We start from the raw sequence: 17,937 nt of genomic DNA, 5'->3' as shown, positions 1-17,937 counted from the left end.
TATAAAAGAATATTGATAATATTTGCTTTTCTAGATCACTGTGGTATGTTTTTAAAGAAAAGACATAATAACATCTAGTTGAATAGCCTGCTGCAAATTAAGTAAAGTTTAGAAGGTCAAAGGGCATTTTGTTCCAGTTTGAACTCTGTCATTACCTTTCTTGTAACCTTAGACTAAAACAGCATCATTAAAGCCCAAATAGCAGTTGACTATTTTGGGTATTTTATAGTAAGTCAAAGGTAAGATAAAAAAATTAGAATAGCCAATCAAATGGCCAAAATGTAATCATTTTTTATCTCCTTTTCCCTACCTCCTCAACTTTCAATATGTATTATATGTTTAGCAATCATTAATGAAGAATGTCTGAATTTCTGTTTTCCACCATTTATTAGTTTTGTGATGACTTCTTCACCTTTCTCACCTTTCTTCACCTTTCTCACTTCTTCACCATTCCATTTCCTTACCTGTAAAATGGACGTAATAGGGCCAACTTCATAAGTTTGTTATGACAGTTCAGTGAATTAATATGGAAAATGGAAAACAAGTCCTTTTTTTTTTTTTTTTTTTTTTTTGGATAACAAGTCCTTAAAACAATGTGTGCATGATAATAAAGTGCCAGATAAATACAAGCTATCTTTTACTATTGTTGCTGTGATGATGATATACCTACTATGTATTCAACTCTAGAGTCAGTATTATGAGAGCTAGTAATACAAAACACTTATCTCAAAGAATTTGTTTCTTTGAAATAGTGTCAGAAATCTGAATTTGCATCCCTTCATCAATGTGAGGCCCTAGCCAGTTGAAATCATAGAAAAGACTGAACAGCTGGAATCAGAGAAAAAAAAAAAAACAAAAGAAAAAAGACAGATGGAAGTCTCCATAGAAGTCTAAGCCCTGAAAGATAGGATTTGCAAAGGCTGGGGAAAACCTACCCCGATCCCCCCCTCTACACGCTACCATGTGGTAGGTAGGCATTCAACTACATACTCCATAATCTTTCTTTGCGCTCCTCATGACAGCCTGGTTAGGTCACATAGCTACTATTTGCCAAATCAGGGATTTAAACTTTTAACCTAACTCCAAAGCCTTTCTTGTTTTCATGCTATGCCCCTGCTTGGATAATTACAGGTTATATTATTCCAGTTAGATGCTTCTAAATATATCATTAGTTTTTAGTATATAATTTTTTTGTTTTTACTGATTTTTTTATGGTTAATTTTATCTGCATATATGCTGAATTTTATATTTGCTTTCTCATTTAAATTTTGCTGACATCTGTTTGTTCATAACTCAGGTGTAATGTCTTTGCTGAGGCCTCTTCTTCTGGATGTGGTCCCAACAATTCAACAGACTGCTGCATTGGCTCTTGGGAGACTGGCTAATTATAATGATGACTTAGCAGAAGCAGTGGTGAAGGGTGACATTCTTCCCCAGCTTGTTTATTCATTGGCAGAACAGAATGTAAGATTAAAAAAAATGTTTTGTATCTTTTTTGTCTTATATTTTTAAAAATCTGCTAGTTTGGGTACAGTTGCATGCTTGTAGGCATTAGAATTTTAGGATGTTAATACAACCTTTAATTCTTTGAACTGCACATAATGTTACCTTTAGGGTATTTTATCTTGGGAGTGATGGGCACATTTTTTCCATTACTGTTAATATAAGAAAACAGATTACACAGTTTTTAATGGGATTATATATAAAGCAGTACTTCTGTGAATGAGAGTCTTAAACCTGTAGGATCAGCTTTAGAGAGCTGTAGGAGCCTTAGCTAAATACAAAGTTGTTTTCAGCAATCCTTATATGCAGGTGAAATCTGGTTAGTGGAAACTGTGAGACAGCTTGGAAGCAAGGGGAAGAGAAGCATACAAAAGGAAGGAGAATACCTGTAATGGAAGGTTTGGTAAAGTATTTTATACCAAGTATGTAAGCATGTCGGTCCTTTCAAGAGTCATCTAAGGGTGCCCCGATTTTTTTCCCTTTCTATATGGCTCTATTCTATGTTTCTGTACAGCACCACCTAACAATAGTTAAGGACCTTCTTACAGATAGGGTCTTGATCTGTTTATTCCATTCTATTAGTTTACCATAACCTAAGGATGTACATTTCTTTTTTGGGGCTATATATTTCTTGATATATTTTAAGATTAAATTCCTATTTATGTAACCAAATGACAACTATCCAATTTAAAAATGGGCAAAAGACTTGAGTAGACAGCTATACACATATAAAGAAGATATATACATGGCCAACAAAGATGAAAAGATGTTTAACAGCATAAGTCATTAGGAAATACAAATCAGAACCACAGCAAAAGATCACTTTTGATCACTAGGATGGCCACGATACACACACACACACACACACACACACACACACACACACACAAAAGAAAGGAAAAGAAAAGAAAACTATAACAAGTGTTAGTGAAGATTTGTAGAAATTGGAGCCCTCCTACATTGCTGATATGAGTGTAAAATGGTGCAGCTGCTATACAAAACAGTCTGGCAGTCAAGTTAAACATAATTACCACATGACCCAGCAATTCTGCTAGTTAGATTTCCAAAAAAATTGAAAACAGGTGTTCAAACAAAACTTGTACACAAATGTTTATAGCAGCATTATTCACTGTAACAAAAGAATGATTGGATAAAATGTTGGACATCCATATAATGGAATATTATCAGTTGTAAAAAGGGATGAAGTGCTGACACATGCTACAACATGGATAAATCTTGAAAACATTATGCTAAGAGAAAGAAGCCAGACATAAAAGGCTATATATTGTATGATTCCATTTATAGGAAATTTCCAGAATATGCAAATCCATTGAGACAGAAGGAGATTAGAGGTTGCCAAGGTCTGGGGGGAGAGGGGAATGAGGAGTGATTCCTGTACATGTAAGAAGTTTCTTGTTGGGCCAGTGAGAATATTCTAGAACTAGATGGTGATGTTTGTACAACACTGTGAATGTGCTAAATGCCACTGAGTTGTACACTTTAAAAATGGTTAAAATAGTAAACATTTTGTGTATTCTATCAGAATAAAAATATAAATCCTAATTGTTTAAAATTTTGCTTATTTTTATAAATTGGAGAGTCATTTACTGACTGTCTTATCTCTACAAGTGGTCTCAGAAATTTTATTTTTCTTGCAGGTGTTCCTTCTATCATCAAATGCTATTAGACTTTGTTCTTCCTGGACTCTTAGCTCCTTCTTTGGAGGGCAGAGTCTGTGTTTTGGTATCCCACGAAGAAGGTTCTCAATAGATCTAAATGCAAATGAATGTCCATGAGCTGTAGAGACAAAAAAAAGTGCTAGGGCAGAAGTAAGGAGAAAGTGAGAATGTGAAGCAGTATTTCTAGGCTTCTGTCTCCTTCATCTACCAGTCCTTTAATTCATTTCTCACAGGATTTAATCTCTTCTTTATGAGGTACAAAGTCCCTGGCATGGCTTTTTTTTTTTTTTTTTTGCTTTTTTTAAGGCAATTCTTTTGGTGAGGAATGGGAGAGAAGAGAGTGGAATTTGGAGAAGCGGAAATTAAGAGAAAGGGGAAATGGGATCAGAAGGTGTGAATTATAGGCACTGTAGTTAACAGTGACTATCGATGCCTAGTAATTGTGAATTTGAAAATTCTGCCATATAAAAAGTCACATTAGCTTAAGGTGATGACAGGAAATTTATCACCATTATTTTTCCATGATTATAAGAAAATAATAGAAAGCTATTTTAAAACTCTAAGTTTTATAGTAAGTAGATATTTGTTACTGTCTTTAAACTAATCTTTATAACAAATATTTTAATATCTATATGTTGACATTTAAGAACCTAAAGAAATATATCAAATCAAAATATTATTAATATTGTATATTTCTTATATCATCAACATATACCAATTTTTTATATTTAATATGTTAAAATACACTTGATATATTTTCTTTCTCTCCTATAATTTTTGTTGTATTTTAATCTTTTAGCTAAAGTAAAATAGTATGCTTTCAAAATGGGTGCTGTAGTCACCTAGTCACTTTTAATTATCACTGTAAAGAAATAATAACTTGGAATCTAAAATAGAGGATTAATCGGGTTCTATTAATAAAAAAAAGAGATTATTACTATGTCATTATGCTAACCATAAAACAACAGTGAGTGTTATAGCCAAACACTTCCTCTACATTTAATTTTTTTAGTTATATGAAGAAAAACATGTTAGTATTGTGTTTCAGGTTTTTTATTTCTCAATCTAATAAAATTTTATATAGAAAATATTATAAATATGAAGCATTACTTAAAATTCACCTTACAAATAGAAGTCATTTGTATTTATTGTTTTTAAAAAAGCATTTCTAAGAGGGGATAAGTAACACATCCCCTTGTTTGACTAGTTTATTTACCAGGAAAGGTTTTAAAATGTATCGTGAGTGTTTTGCCTTTACATTTATCCAATAATTGGTAGTGTATCTCGAAACATGGTTGTTATTTCAGGATAACTTGGGACACCCAAAAGATTAGTTGAGGTCATGAAAGGCCTACCATGCTTAGAGACTGAGGCCAAGTAAAGGAAATGAATTTGTCAGTGGACAGTTTTGTTGCACATGCTAACAATCTGAGAGTTCCCATGGGTCAAACAAATACTTTTCAATGTGATGCAGATACAGAAGATCTCATTATTTTCTGAATTGGTAGGAAATACAATGTTTATATTTTATTTTATTTTACACAATTTCCAAATGAATGTTTCAGAACAAAACATTTGAAGTGTAACTTAAGACTTACATTATTTCGGTTTAGTTACTGAACAAAAGCAATAGGAGAACATCAAAAGATTTTGCAGGATGTTTTTCATCGTTTGTATTGAAAAGCTGTTGAGCTTTATTTATACTAATGTCATTTTCATGTTGGTTTTGGTCTATTTTAACCTTTGGTTTTATGAGTGCTTAATTCACCTTGAGTTTTATCTATTTTATCATTGTAGCGTTTTTACAAAAAAGCAGCTGCTTTTGTGTTACGAGCAGTTGGTAAACATTCTCCTCAACTAGCTCAGGCAATAGTTGATTGTGGAGCACTGGATACGCTGGTGATATGCTTGGAAGATTTTGACCCTGGAGTCAAGGAGGCTGCAGCTTGGGCACTTGGATATATTGCAAGACATAATGCAGGTAATGGAGCATATCTGAAAACAGGATTATTAAAATTTAGATTTATTAGGTAAATCTGGTTTTGCTTAGTGAGCTATAGATGCAGTTCTAATGATGTTTCCATACATTATGGGAGATAAGTTCTGAATGATGGCCAAATTGTTTGGATCACAAATTCACAAAAACCTACACATTTCAGTCTTGGGAGAAGATATTTGCAAATGACATATCCAAAATCTATAGAGAACTTATCAAACTCAACACCTGAAAAACAAATAATCCAGTTAAGAAATGGGCAGAAGACATCCAGATGGCTAACAGACACATGAAAAAATGCTCAACATCACTCATCATCAGGGAAATACAAATCAAAACCACGGTAAGATACCACCTCATACCTGTCAGAATGGCTAAAATTAACAACACAGGAAACAACAGATGTTGGTGAGGATGTGGAGAAGATGTTGCGTTGTTGGTGGGAATACAAACTAGTGCAGCCACTCTGGAAAACAGTATGGAGTTTCCTCAAAAAGTTAAAAATAGAACTGCCCTATGATCCAGCAATTGCACAACGAGGTACTTACCCAAAGGCTACAAAAATACTGATTTGAAGGGGCGCATGCACCCTGATGTTTATAGCAGCATTATCAATAACAGCCAAATAATGGAAAGAGCCCAAATATCTGTCAACTGATGAATGGATGAAGAAGATGTGGTAAATTGCTGGAGGGGAGATGGGTGGGGGGAAGGGGTAATTGGGTGTTGGACATTAAGGAGGGCACTTAATGTAATGAGAACTGGATGCTATATGCAACTGATGAATCACTAAATTCTACCTCTGAAACTAATAATACACTATATGTTAACTAATTTGAATTTAAATAAAATCTTAAAGCAAATAAATAAAATACAAATCTATTAACATTTATATAGATATAGATATAGATATATAATGGAATATTATTACTCAGCCATCAAAGAGAATGAAGAATGATGAAATTTTGTCATTTGCAAAGACATGGGTAGAGCTAGAAAGTATTATGCTAAGTGAAATAAGTCAGTCAGAGAAAGACAAACACCTTATGATTTCACTCATATGTAGAATTTAAGAAACAAAACAGATAAATGGAAGGGAAAAAAAGAGAGCAGGAAGCAAACCATTAGAGATTCTTCACTATAGAGAAAAAACAGAGGGTGGCTGGGGAGGAGCTGGGTAAGGAGATGGGCTAAATGGGGGATGGGTATTAAGGAGGGCACGTATTGTGATGAGCACTGTGTGTCATACGTAAGTGAAGAATCACTAACTTCTCCTGAAACCAGCATTACACTGTATGTTAACTAGCTAGAATATAAATAAAAATTTGAAAAGAAAAAAACCCTACGCATTTCAGTCATTATCTTAGTTGGCAGAAAAGAAATTTGAAGATGGAAAGAGAAAGGGAGTGGGGAATGAGGAGAGTGAGATATTGATGGATTCTCAAAGACCTTGGTAAATTGGTTCAGTGAAAAAATTTTAGTTTGTCACTCTTCAGGGGATATTGGGTCTTTATTCTCTCTCATGATAGGGGTGTTCTAAACCAGGCAGGAAACATATTACGTGAATGAATAGTGTTGAAGAGAAATGGACATGATAATTTCTAGAATATATTTGTATTGAGCCCATATTGGCAAGAAGAAGGGGAAGGAGGAGTACCCTCTTTTATAAACTCACAGCTCAATGAAGTCATCAAGAAGGACATGGACCTCTTGTGTGAAGTTTGTGCTGACACACCTGATTGGTAAAGAATATAGAGGGAACAAAATTTCCCCCACCACTTTACAGAAGTTGTTAAACAATATGAACAGATAATACAAGAAAATAGTTTTATTTTTTTATTTTTTAATTTTTTAAAGATTTTATTTATTCATTCATTCATGAGAGACACACACACACACAGAGAGAGAGAGAGGGGGGCAGAGACACAGGAAGAGGGAGAAGCAGGCTCCATGCAGGGAGCCCAATGTGGGACCCGATCCCAGGTCTCTAGGATTACACCCTGGGCTAAAGGCGGCGCTAAACTGCTGAGCCACCCGGGCTGCCCCGAAAATACAGTTTTAAAACAAACATGTAATAATGATCAACTTCACTAGTAATCGAAGGGCTGCATATTAAAACATCAGTGAAAATGTCTTTTTCCATTTAATATTATTTAGGGGAAAAAAGAGAAAAGCAGAAATGTAGCCAAATGGCTGAGAACACAGTGGCATTAGACAGGATCTGAGTTTGAGTCCAAGTTGTATCACTTAGTTTCTGTATGACCTTGAACATGGCTTTTAAACTTCCTGAACCTCGCTTAACTTCCTCATCGGCAAAAGATGGCACCTGAAAGTAGGTGTTTCAGAGATTTACTGTGAGCACAATGAGATAATATATGCAAAGCACTTAGACCAGTAGGCACATGGTAAATATTCAATAAATAGAAGATATTAGTATTAATACTGAAGGTTGGAGAAGGCATGATGTTTATACCCATTGGTGAAGGCATACAAAGTATATAAACTTGTAGAAAGCAGCTTGGCAAAACTAAGTCGTGAAAGAGTTCATGGCTACTCTAAAAAGTCTGCTTTGGGAATTCATCCTAAGGAAAGCATTCCATAGAATGAAAAAGTTATATTCATGCAAATGTTATCATAGTATTATTTATAATATCAAAACCCTCAAATATTGGGCAGGAATTTAGCAATTAAATTGTGGTGGTTTTTACTTAATGGAATTTCACTTGGCAAATTAAAAAGTTAATTATGAATCCTACATGGTAACACGGAAATGTGATTGTAATGTAAAAAAGAGATAAAATTACATATTGCAATTATAATAATATAAAAATAAGTTTTTTATGTGGACATAATTTTTTTTTAACTTTCCTCTTTTTTTAAAAGATTTATTTATTCATGAGAGACAGAGAGAGAGAGAGGCAGAGACACAAGGGAGAGGGAGAAACAGGCTCCATGCAGGAAGCCTGATGCAGGACTAGATCCTGGGTCTCCAGGATCACACCCTGGGCTGGATGCAGCACTAAACTGCTGAGCCACCTGGGCTGCCCGTGGACATAAATTTCAAAGAAATACACGTTTGTGTTTCTAGGGTGATAGAATTAAGGATATATTTGTTTTCCATATTTTTAAGTGTGTGTGTATGTATAAAACAGTAGGTACCACTTACTGAGTACTTACTGTGTGCCTGGCTCTGTGCAGTCTGCTTCAGATACATTATGTCATTTTGATTACTGTTACTCCATAGGGTGGGTATTACCCTGTTAAACAGAGGAAGAAAATGTAACTTAGAGAGGGTGACTCACAGTTGCCTAAATGGTGGAACCTGAATTTGAGTCTAAATATGTCTGACTTCAAAGCCCATGTTAACCACAGACCATAACAGCTTCAATCAATATTTCTTAAAAGAGCGAAGAAGGAATTAAAAAATGGAAATAGGAAGAGGTTCTCCCATGGTTATGTTTAATTTGGTTCTTAAAATGGCAACACTATTAGAGACAAAAAGGGAAGAAAATGATGCAAAAATAAGTGGAGAAAGAAAGCTATTGTCATGCCTAGAACGATTCTGAATCGGTATACTAAAATGATTTTCTGGGGCACCTGGGGGGCTCAGTCGGTTAAGCATCTGGCTCTTGGTTTCAGCTCAGGTCATGATCTCAGGGTTGTGGGATTGAACCTTACATCTGGCTCCCCGCTGATCAGAGAGTCTGCTTCTCTCTCCCTCTCCCTCTTCTCCCCCCCACCCCTGCTCACTTACTCTTTCCCTCAAATAAATAAAATAAAATCTTAAAAAGGTATATTTCTTTAATATCTGGATTTTGGTTTTCCAAATAGGGTCACCTAGGACTATTCTTTAATATATGTTGATTGAGGAAACTAAGGTAGTTTTTTTTGTTTTTAAGATTTATTTGAAAGACATTTGGGGCAGGGAAGGGACAGAGGGAGAGAGAGAGAACCTTGAGCAGACTACCCACTGAGCAGGGAGCCCAACATGACACGAGACTTGCTCCCATGACCCGGAATCATGGACCTGAGCCAAAATCAGGAGTTGGATGCTTAACCAACTGATCTGCCCAGGCACTCCTAAGGCAGTGTTTTAAATCAGAAGCTGGTTACCGGGAGAAACTGGTTATGATATTTAGTTTTGGGTTTTGCTGTTGTTGTTGCATGTGGTCAGAGGACTTTATGGCAAATAGATCGTAATATGAGTATTTCAAAAGGCGGTGCAAAGGAGCTTTGAGAGACTGCCGTACAGATACATTGTCAGGCAGGTGCCTATATAGATAACCTTTCTCTGTCTCCCTTTTGTTGAGTCTGAGGCTAAATGATTATAGTTCATAAATAGAATCTGTCTTAGGGATTCCATTCCAATTTCTTGCTATAATCTGGCTCCCATATGGAATTCCCACTGTAATTTCAATATTTCACAGTAGTTAGGGATCTGGGACCCAGAAGCTCCCAGAAGAGATTACTGCATAGATTTCTCAGAAGGAAAGGGAATTATTACCCAGTAGGCAATAAAAGAAGTCATCACTCACATCCTGAATTAGTGAAAATAGAGGGTTTATTTACCTCTAAATAACCTGGTTTCTTTTTCAATGATTTCCTAAAAATAGAATAAGATTAATTGGAGGACACTCAGTGTTTTCTTCGTAGTATTAGGAGAATATTTCATAGACAGTTCAGGAAATAGAAACCTTAAGTGGAGATGCAAAAGAGATAAAGTGTACCTGTAAGGGCAATAGAAGGAAAACGTTTTGTGTCTCAGAAACAAAAATAAAGTAAGCATGCAGTTAGAAAAGAAAAATCAATAGGCACCATCTGACGTGTTCTTACTTGAAAGATACAACTTCTAAAAATTATTTCTATGAGTAGATTTTAAAGCATTTTAGATAATCAAAGGGAACTGGAGACGAACAACCTGAAATGGTGTGGGTTTTTTGTTTTTTAACTCTGTGTGAATCGTATCATTAAATTTCTGTGGTTGAATCACCAGTTATTGAATATACTTGACATATAGACCTCTTACTTGGAAGATAAACTATATCTTTGTTTTCTCCTGCTTTTTAAATAAAAGCTGAGATAAATCCTTAGATTGGTTCTTTCTTCTTCCTTCTCTCTGGATTCTCCCAGTCTGCAGCATTATTCTATTAACATATTTAACTCATCCATATTGACTTCTCACTGTATCTGAGGATTAGTCTTGCTTTTGGAGATAATAGAAGGATGAGGCGAGGAGCCTGCGTGGACTAAAAGTGTGAGGGGCGAGGAAGAATGAACCATGGGTCTCTGCAGGTGCAGGGCTTCTACCTGGAGGGGCCCAGAGGAGTGTGTCGCCCTCTCCAGGCCCCGCTCCCCTTCTCCCCACTGGCAGCCTCTCTCTGGCTTCCTTACTGTGGTAGCACAGCAGCTTCCCAGAGGAGCTGCTTCCCGTGACCTTGAATCAAGGGTGTGGGAGCAGGGAGGGTAGCACTTGGGACTAAGGTGAGAGCAATAGCCTAGCTGAAAACATGAGGAGGGAGGAACCATACTAAGGTTTTGTAGGTATGATTTTCCACATTTCCACTTAAAAATAAGTTTTAAGTGTTTATTTTGGAAGTTTTAGCTAAATATGCCATCTCTTTATATACTTTTGCTGTCTCAGAGTAAACTTTGTTCTCAAGCCCAGCAAAAGGAATATAGTACATTTGGTTAGGTGTCCTAAAACATTTTAATCATTGCTATAATTGTCATATTATATAGATGAGGAAACTGAAGTAGAGAGGGGAAGGATTTATTCTGGCCTGGCAGCAATTTATGATGGAACTGTCTGGCAATTACTCAGAATCTTTCAGAGATTCTTCCTTTTTATAGTGTGAGTATGTAAAGTGTTTGAGAGCTCATCATTCTTCATTTTAAGCTCCTCATTGTATCTGAAAGTCTTGCCAGATACCTCTGTTTTTAATCCCTCATGGCTGGTTTCCACATGTGTGACTATCCTTTCTCCTATAGACTTGATTGATGTCCACAGGACTAAATCAAATGAGAGATTTCCATCCCAGCTCAGTGGCAGTTAGGAGATGAGACTGCCAGGATGAGCAGTGCTGGCAGGAACTGGCTGGTTTGGATACTATAGAAACATTTAGTAGATTATATTCTATTTGCCTAATAGATAATATAAAGAAGGGATCCAGATCAAGCTGGCCAGCCTGTTTCTTTTCTATCTTTATGTAGAATGATGACATGATAAATAGAGAAAATAATTTTAAAATTCAGAGTTTTGCAAATATTCTTCTCATACCACCCATCTTTCAATACCAATAGGCTAAACCATGTGGAACAGCCTTAGGAAGCAGTAATTAATTTTTGAAAAATCCACATATTCATGACAAATATCTGAGATAACCACGGATTTTGTACTGTATGGATGAGGGGGTGAAGGGGACTACAGCCTGGTAATTAAAAATTATTTTAAAAGTCCTACAGATGACTGTCTTTACTGATGCCTGTAGATAATGATGTTGATTTCTGTACTTTTTCTTTGTACAACTTGTTTTATCTTGGAGGGGTCAAGGAACACATGAGCATCTGATGTATATGAGATTGTATGTATTTCCTGTTATTTTGATCCTAACATTGATTTCCACAAATACCTTTTCTACGTATTTAAGTGTTGGTGAAAAAAAGATAAAGTGCAAATAAATGTCTTATCCATGTTCTTTTGTCATGGAGGCCAAATATGTTAAAGTAACACTTTAATTATAACTTTACTTCAGTAGTTACCTCCTTTGAGAGTCATTTTTAGGATTAGTTTGTGTGCTAGCTGGAAGAAAAATATGTTGTGAATTCTTCTGTATTTTCATTTATTGTGATTTTTAAAGTTATAAACTCTTGTTTGCTAAAATCTGAGATTTTTTCATGCACTTTTTTTTAGAATTTAGAATATGAAACAATAACATAATTCTGTAATCTCAGATTCCTAAGTCCTTGAGGCCTGTAACGTTATATATGAGGCTAGCAAACAATTTATTGCCATCATCATCATTGTAATCATCAAAAAGTATCTGAGGCACTTATGTGTATGTTACCATGTCTTCAAAGTAAAATAAGTTGGCTAATATCTTACCTCCAGGACTTTATAATGTAAGGTAGAAAAATTGATAGAGATGAGTATAAAAGTCATCCAGACAGCTGGGCACATTAGACAGAAATGTGCTGTCCTAAGAGTACATATAAAACACTGGGTGATTCTAAGTTGGACCAAGCGAAGGGTGAATGACAAGTCAAGCTTTTTGTGCCATTGCAGAAAGGGCAATCTTTATATTATTCTTAAGAACCTCGTTACATCCAGATAACCACTGGACAGACTTTGGGCATCGAAGTAAAAAGAAGTGACATTGATAGTACAGTTATAGGAGAAAGGAAAGTCCTACCCATCAAAATATTTCCTCTACTTGCTGTCATCTAATATTCTTTTAGTCTGAGGCTTTGTTTTCTGTTTGGAAATATCTGCACAAGAAATGTCACTAAATTGTGTACTGAGTAGGTAAAGACAAGGGTATTTGTAACCTATTAGTTTAGAAATAAATCAAGTTTGAACAGTACATCATAACATATTTTTGGAGTTTGAGCAAAAGCATTTTTCATACTTGATTTATTTTCCAGTCACTAGCATATAAAACTGTCCAACACCCTTTAGATATTGAGGGGAAAAAACTTTTTTATTTACATTTGTAATTTTCAAAGTTCATTAGTCATCATGTATTTGACTGAAATTTGAAAGTACTGCAATTAAGCATTTAATAAACATCTGCAAGAGAATTACTTCTTGAAAGCTTAGGACTTTGTTAGCATAGAATTATACTTTGAGGCGAGACTGGGTGGCAAAGTCAGCTGAGCCTCAGAATCTTGGTTTCAGCTCAGGTTGGGAGGGGTGGTGAGATCAGCCCCACCACAGGCCCCCGGCACAGTAAGAAGTCTGCTTGAGATTCTCTTTCTGCCCCTCCCCCTCACCTAAAACAAAAAGAATTGTATTTTGAAATAAGTCACGTTCATCATCTTATCCTATCATAAATTTTAAAATCCACTGTCTACAGGGAAAATACTGTATAATTACCATGTTATCTGGCTGATTTTGCAGTTAACTTTTAGGGCCTACTTTGCTCTCATCTGTGGCTATAGATGAATGAACCAGCCTGCTAGAAAAATGTAGTGTAAATTAATTGCATTAGAGTATTTTGCTCAAGATAGGACCTCTGGCCTTGAAAAAGTGTTAACTGCAGTTATTTAACTATTTGTGTGATTATTCTATTATAAGCCATTTCTCTATATCTCCTTTGATTTTAAACTACAGTTTTACCAATATGGTACTGCACTAGTCACGCGTTATTGTCACATACTTGAATGGTGGGTAGGGCATCTAAGGAACTAAATTTCTGTCTACCTCTAACATAAATTTAAAAATCGATAACCAATTACTGGTAAGTTTTTAGGTATGATCGAAGCAACATAGGCATGTGAATCTACTTTTTCAGCTGTAAATTTTTTGAAATCTAAATACAGATCGAGTTTTTCCAGTGAAAATTTAGAAGCCAAATTGAGATGCAGCAAAGTGCAAAATATCCACTAAATTCCAAGACTTGATGTGGAAAAAAAAGTGAAATATCTCATTAAAAAATTTGAATATTGCTTGTATATTGAAATTATAATATTTTGGACATGTGTTAAATAATGTATTTTATTAAAATTAATTTCACCTATTTCTCTGTTTTTAAGAGATTTTACTCATTTATTTGACAGAGAGAGGGAGAGGGAGAGAGAGAGCCCAAGCAGGGGAAGTAGTAGAGGGAGAGGGAGAACAGGTTCCCCATTACGCAGGGAGTCTGATGTGGGGCTCAATTCCAGAATCTTGAGATCATGACCTGAACTGAAGGAGGGCACTTAACAGACTGAGCCACCCAGGTGCCCCTAATTTCACCTATTTCTTTTTGCTTTTTAAATGTGGCTACTAGAAAATTTTATTATTTTTTTAATGCTGGATTCCTTTCTTGAATTATCTAGCTTTCTAAAGTTTTTTCTTTTTTCTTAATTAAGATTTTTTTTACTTATTTATTTGAGAGAGAGTGAGAGAGAACATGAGTGGGGGGAAAGGGCAGAAGGGGAGAGAAAGAAGCAGATTCCCCACTAAGCAGGGAACCCATCAGTAAGCTCCATCCCAGGACCCCAAGATCGTGACCTGAGCCAAAGGCAGTGCTTAACTGATTGAGCCACCCTGGCACCCCATTACTAGAAAATTTTTAATTATATATGTGACTCGCATTCTTATTGGACAGTACTAACTTAGAATTAGCACCCTATGCTTTGTGTTTATTTGTTAAAAGGCAATATACCGGTAATGCTGTGGTCTTAAAAAGTCATATACATAATATTCATGTTTTTTTAATCAGTGAAACTAAACTGTAGTATACAGTAAATTAAGGAATTCAGAACTAAAAATACCATTTGGGGAGAAGTGAGTGATGATTCAACTTCAAGTAATCTCTTACTCAATGTAAGGACTAAAATGTACTTTATAAGATAAGTGGCCAGACTGCCAAACTCACACATGGTGAGACATGATGGTGGAGACATTTACTTATAAAATAAACAATTTTGCAGTACATATTGGGTTGCTGTATATTAGGTTGACCTACATAAAATTACCTATATTCATTTGGTTTTGATTGAACAAAAACAAGTTTATGTGGTTTAATCTGAAAATATCAAGAACCTCAGGAATGCCTGGGTGGCTCAGTGGTTGAGCATCTGCCTTAGACTCAGGTCGTGACCCCAAGGTTCTGGTATCCAGTTCTGCCTCAGGCTTCTCATAGGGAGCCTGCTTCTCCCTCTGCCTATGTCTCTGCCTCTCTCTGTGTGTCTCCCATGAATAAACAAAAAAATATATTTTTAAAAAAAACCTCAAAAAATGTCAACACTCTTCCCCTTAGTAATTGTAGCTCTGGGCCGCTATCAGAAGTAAACACACATGTGCATGTATGTTTGTGTAACCTGTGGAGTTCTAGATGTATGTATGTATGACCAGTGGTAGCCAGCCTCCAAGATGCCCCACAGAGGTCCTGTGTCCTGGTATTCACACTCTTGTATAGGCCCCTCCCACATCATACTAGGATCAGTCTGTGTGGCCACTAGAATATGGCAGAAACGATGGTAGGTTACCTCTGAGAATAGGTGACCAGCTGTCAGAGAGGTCTCTGTCCCAGGGTCTTTCTCCCTTTCTGTCTCTCATCATTTATTCTGGAGAAAGCCAGCCTCTATGACAATGGGGACAGTCAGACAAGCTAGGGAAAGGCCCACATGGTGAGAAGCAGAGGTCCCTCAACAACCAGCAAGAAACTGGAGCTTCCCAACAACTACACTCAGCTGAGTGAGCCTGGAAGCAGATTGTCCCCACATTGTGCCCTCAAATGACTACAACCATTTGTGTGACACCAACTTCATGAATAACTTGGAGCCACAACCACCCAGCTAGGCTGCTGCTGGATTCCTGGCCCACAGAAAATGTGAGATAATAGATGATGATGTTTGAAGCTGCTGAGTTTGGGTCATTTGTTACACAGCAATAAATAACATACATAATCTTTAATGCACAGAGGTTCACTCTGCTGTACTTTATAATGGCCCAAACTCAAACCACGATTTAGAACAAAAGAATGTTCTAAAGTAGAGAAATGGCTAAGTAAATTATGGCATGTATTTACTCACGGGGGTATTATGTAATTATTAAAAATATCAGGCAGGATCTATCCTTAGGAATAGACGCGGGCAGTGGAAGCCCATGGGTAGCTTCTAGGAACTACTCAGAGGGAGTCACACCAAGAATGTTGGACCAGGGGCCACCTTTATAAATGCACGGAGCAAACTTTCTAACCATCCAGTGTTTTGTTTCCCTTTTCTGTTTTCTCTGTGTGTGTGCTTGTAAAGAGCACCAGCCACCCTTGCCTGTTCAGCCTCTTCAGCAGCCAGAGCAACTTGAAGGCAGGGACTTAGCACTGGGCTAGAGCAAAGAAAGTGTGCCAGGGATGTCACAATCATAAAATGCACCCTTTCCACTTCAGTTTACTTTTTTTGAAGTGCGAAGCATAACTGTAAGCAGAGTGAAGCTACAACCGCGGCCTCAGCATTATAGACTTATCCAGCAATTGGAAACAAATGAAAACATTTCTAGATACAAAAAGTATATTTTGTAAAAGATCTGATTCCCAGGAATTTAGTATCCGTTTTCTTGTGGATGGAGCACTATAAACTCTCTCTGTAGCTTTTGCCTCCTATTTGGCTTAGTCTTAGCTGTGAAGTTATTAATAACTCAAAAACTAAAGATTGCCAAAATTTGGGGGTTTTAAAAATTGCTCTAAATCTTATGTTACTGGGATCCCTGGGTGGCGCAGTGGTTTAGCGCCTGCCTTTGGCCCAGGGCGCGATCCTGGAGACCCGGGATCGGATCCCACATCAGGCTCCCGGTGCATGGAGCCTGCTTCTCCCTCTGCCTGTGTCTCTGCCTCTCTCTCTCTCTCTCTGTGACTATCATAAATAAACTAAAAAAATAAAAAATAAAAAAATAAATCTTATGTTACTTATTGACTTCCAAGGCCATGCCCAAGTCTTTCTCATTTCCCACATTTTCTTTCTCTTGCCTCCACTTCTTTTTCTCACCGTATTTTGAAGCTGCTTTTTATATTTGAGCCTGTAAGTGTGCAGTCCATCCCAGCTGATTGTAATTTCTTACTACAGCACCATTAACTCCAGATCAATGGCTTACTTGACTCACTTGACTTTTTAAAAGAACCAGAATTATTTAACCTTCAAAGCATATGTATGTACATTAACCCTTAATCTCTCAAACACTCCACCCATGTGTATGAGTTAGACTGATGGCTCTGAGGATTGGAGAGACATGGTGTGGAAATAATGTAGGAAAAATGGCATCTGTGAGGTGGAGGAGATAAATAAAAAATCATATTTAGACTCTTTTTCATAATTATATGAAAATTCTCTCTCCACCCTTTTCTCACCCTGCAACTGGAGAGGTCTATCTCTCAGCTCAGAATTATAGATATCATGAACCTTGTTACCTACAGAAGGATGTTGCCTCTCTTAGATGTGTTGGTGAAGAATGAAGCCAGCCTCCATGATGGCCCCTCAAGCCCCAATGATGCCCACATCCTCCTACTCACATCCTTGTGTAGCCTCCTCCCACATTTCACTGGTGAAATATAGCAGAAATGAGGGTATGTAACTTCTGAGGTTAGATTATGAAAGACTGCAGGCTTCGTCTTGGGTTCTCTCTTTTGGATCACTCACTCTGGGAAAGGCCTCATTATAAGCCGCCTATGGAAAGGCCCCAGAAATGGGGAGGACCTAATGAAGTCTTCTTCAACACCCAACATATAAGGAGTGTGCTTAGAAGCAGATCCTCTAGACCCAGTCAAGTGCCCCACCAGTGAAAGGCCCCACCCTGAGACACCCAGCTAAGCTGCTTCCAGATTCCTGAACTACAGAAACCATGACATAGTGTTTCCTGTTTCAAGCAGCTAAATTGGTGTGATTTGTTACATAGTAGTAGATAACTAAGCAGTAGATTAGCTGGGTTAGACCAAAACCAGGACAAATTTCTTCCACTTTGGAAATGCCATTCCTAAACTCATACTGGAGTATGGTCAGTATATAACCAGCTTTGGCAATTGTCAACACCATATTTGCTTTTGCTATAGTTTTACCAAATCATGA

At 36.8% G+C, this 17,937-nt stretch overlaps 1 protein-coding gene across 3 annotated transcripts in view; it reads left to right on the top strand.

Moving 5' to 3' along the window:
• Positions 1-17,937, top strand: part of SPAG6 (sperm associated antigen 6) — a 68,978-nt gene that overhangs the window by 18,003 nt on the left and 33,038 nt on the right. For all 3 annotated transcript variants that reach the window (XM_055332048.1, XM_055332046.1, XM_055332047.1), the window contains 2 exons: positions 1,298-1,464; positions 4,980-5,163. In XM_055332048.1, the coding sequence (XP_055188023.1) occupies positions 1,298-1,464; positions 4,980-5,163 (351 nt within the window). The remainder of the gene's footprint in view (positions 1-1,297; positions 1,465-4,979; positions 5,164-17,937) is intronic.

Source organism: Nyctereutes procyonoides, unplaced genomic scaffold, assembly GCF_905146905.1.
Source record: "Nyctereutes procyonoides isolate TBG_1078 unplaced genomic scaffold, NYPRO_anot_genome, whole genome shotgun sequence".
In the NCBI taxonomy this organism is placed as follows: Eukaryota; Metazoa; Chordata; class Mammalia; order Carnivora; family Canidae; genus Nyctereutes; species Nyctereutes procyonoides.
The sequence above is the reverse complement of the archived record's forward strand: the minus strand, read 5'-3'. Positions and strand labels throughout refer to the sequence as shown.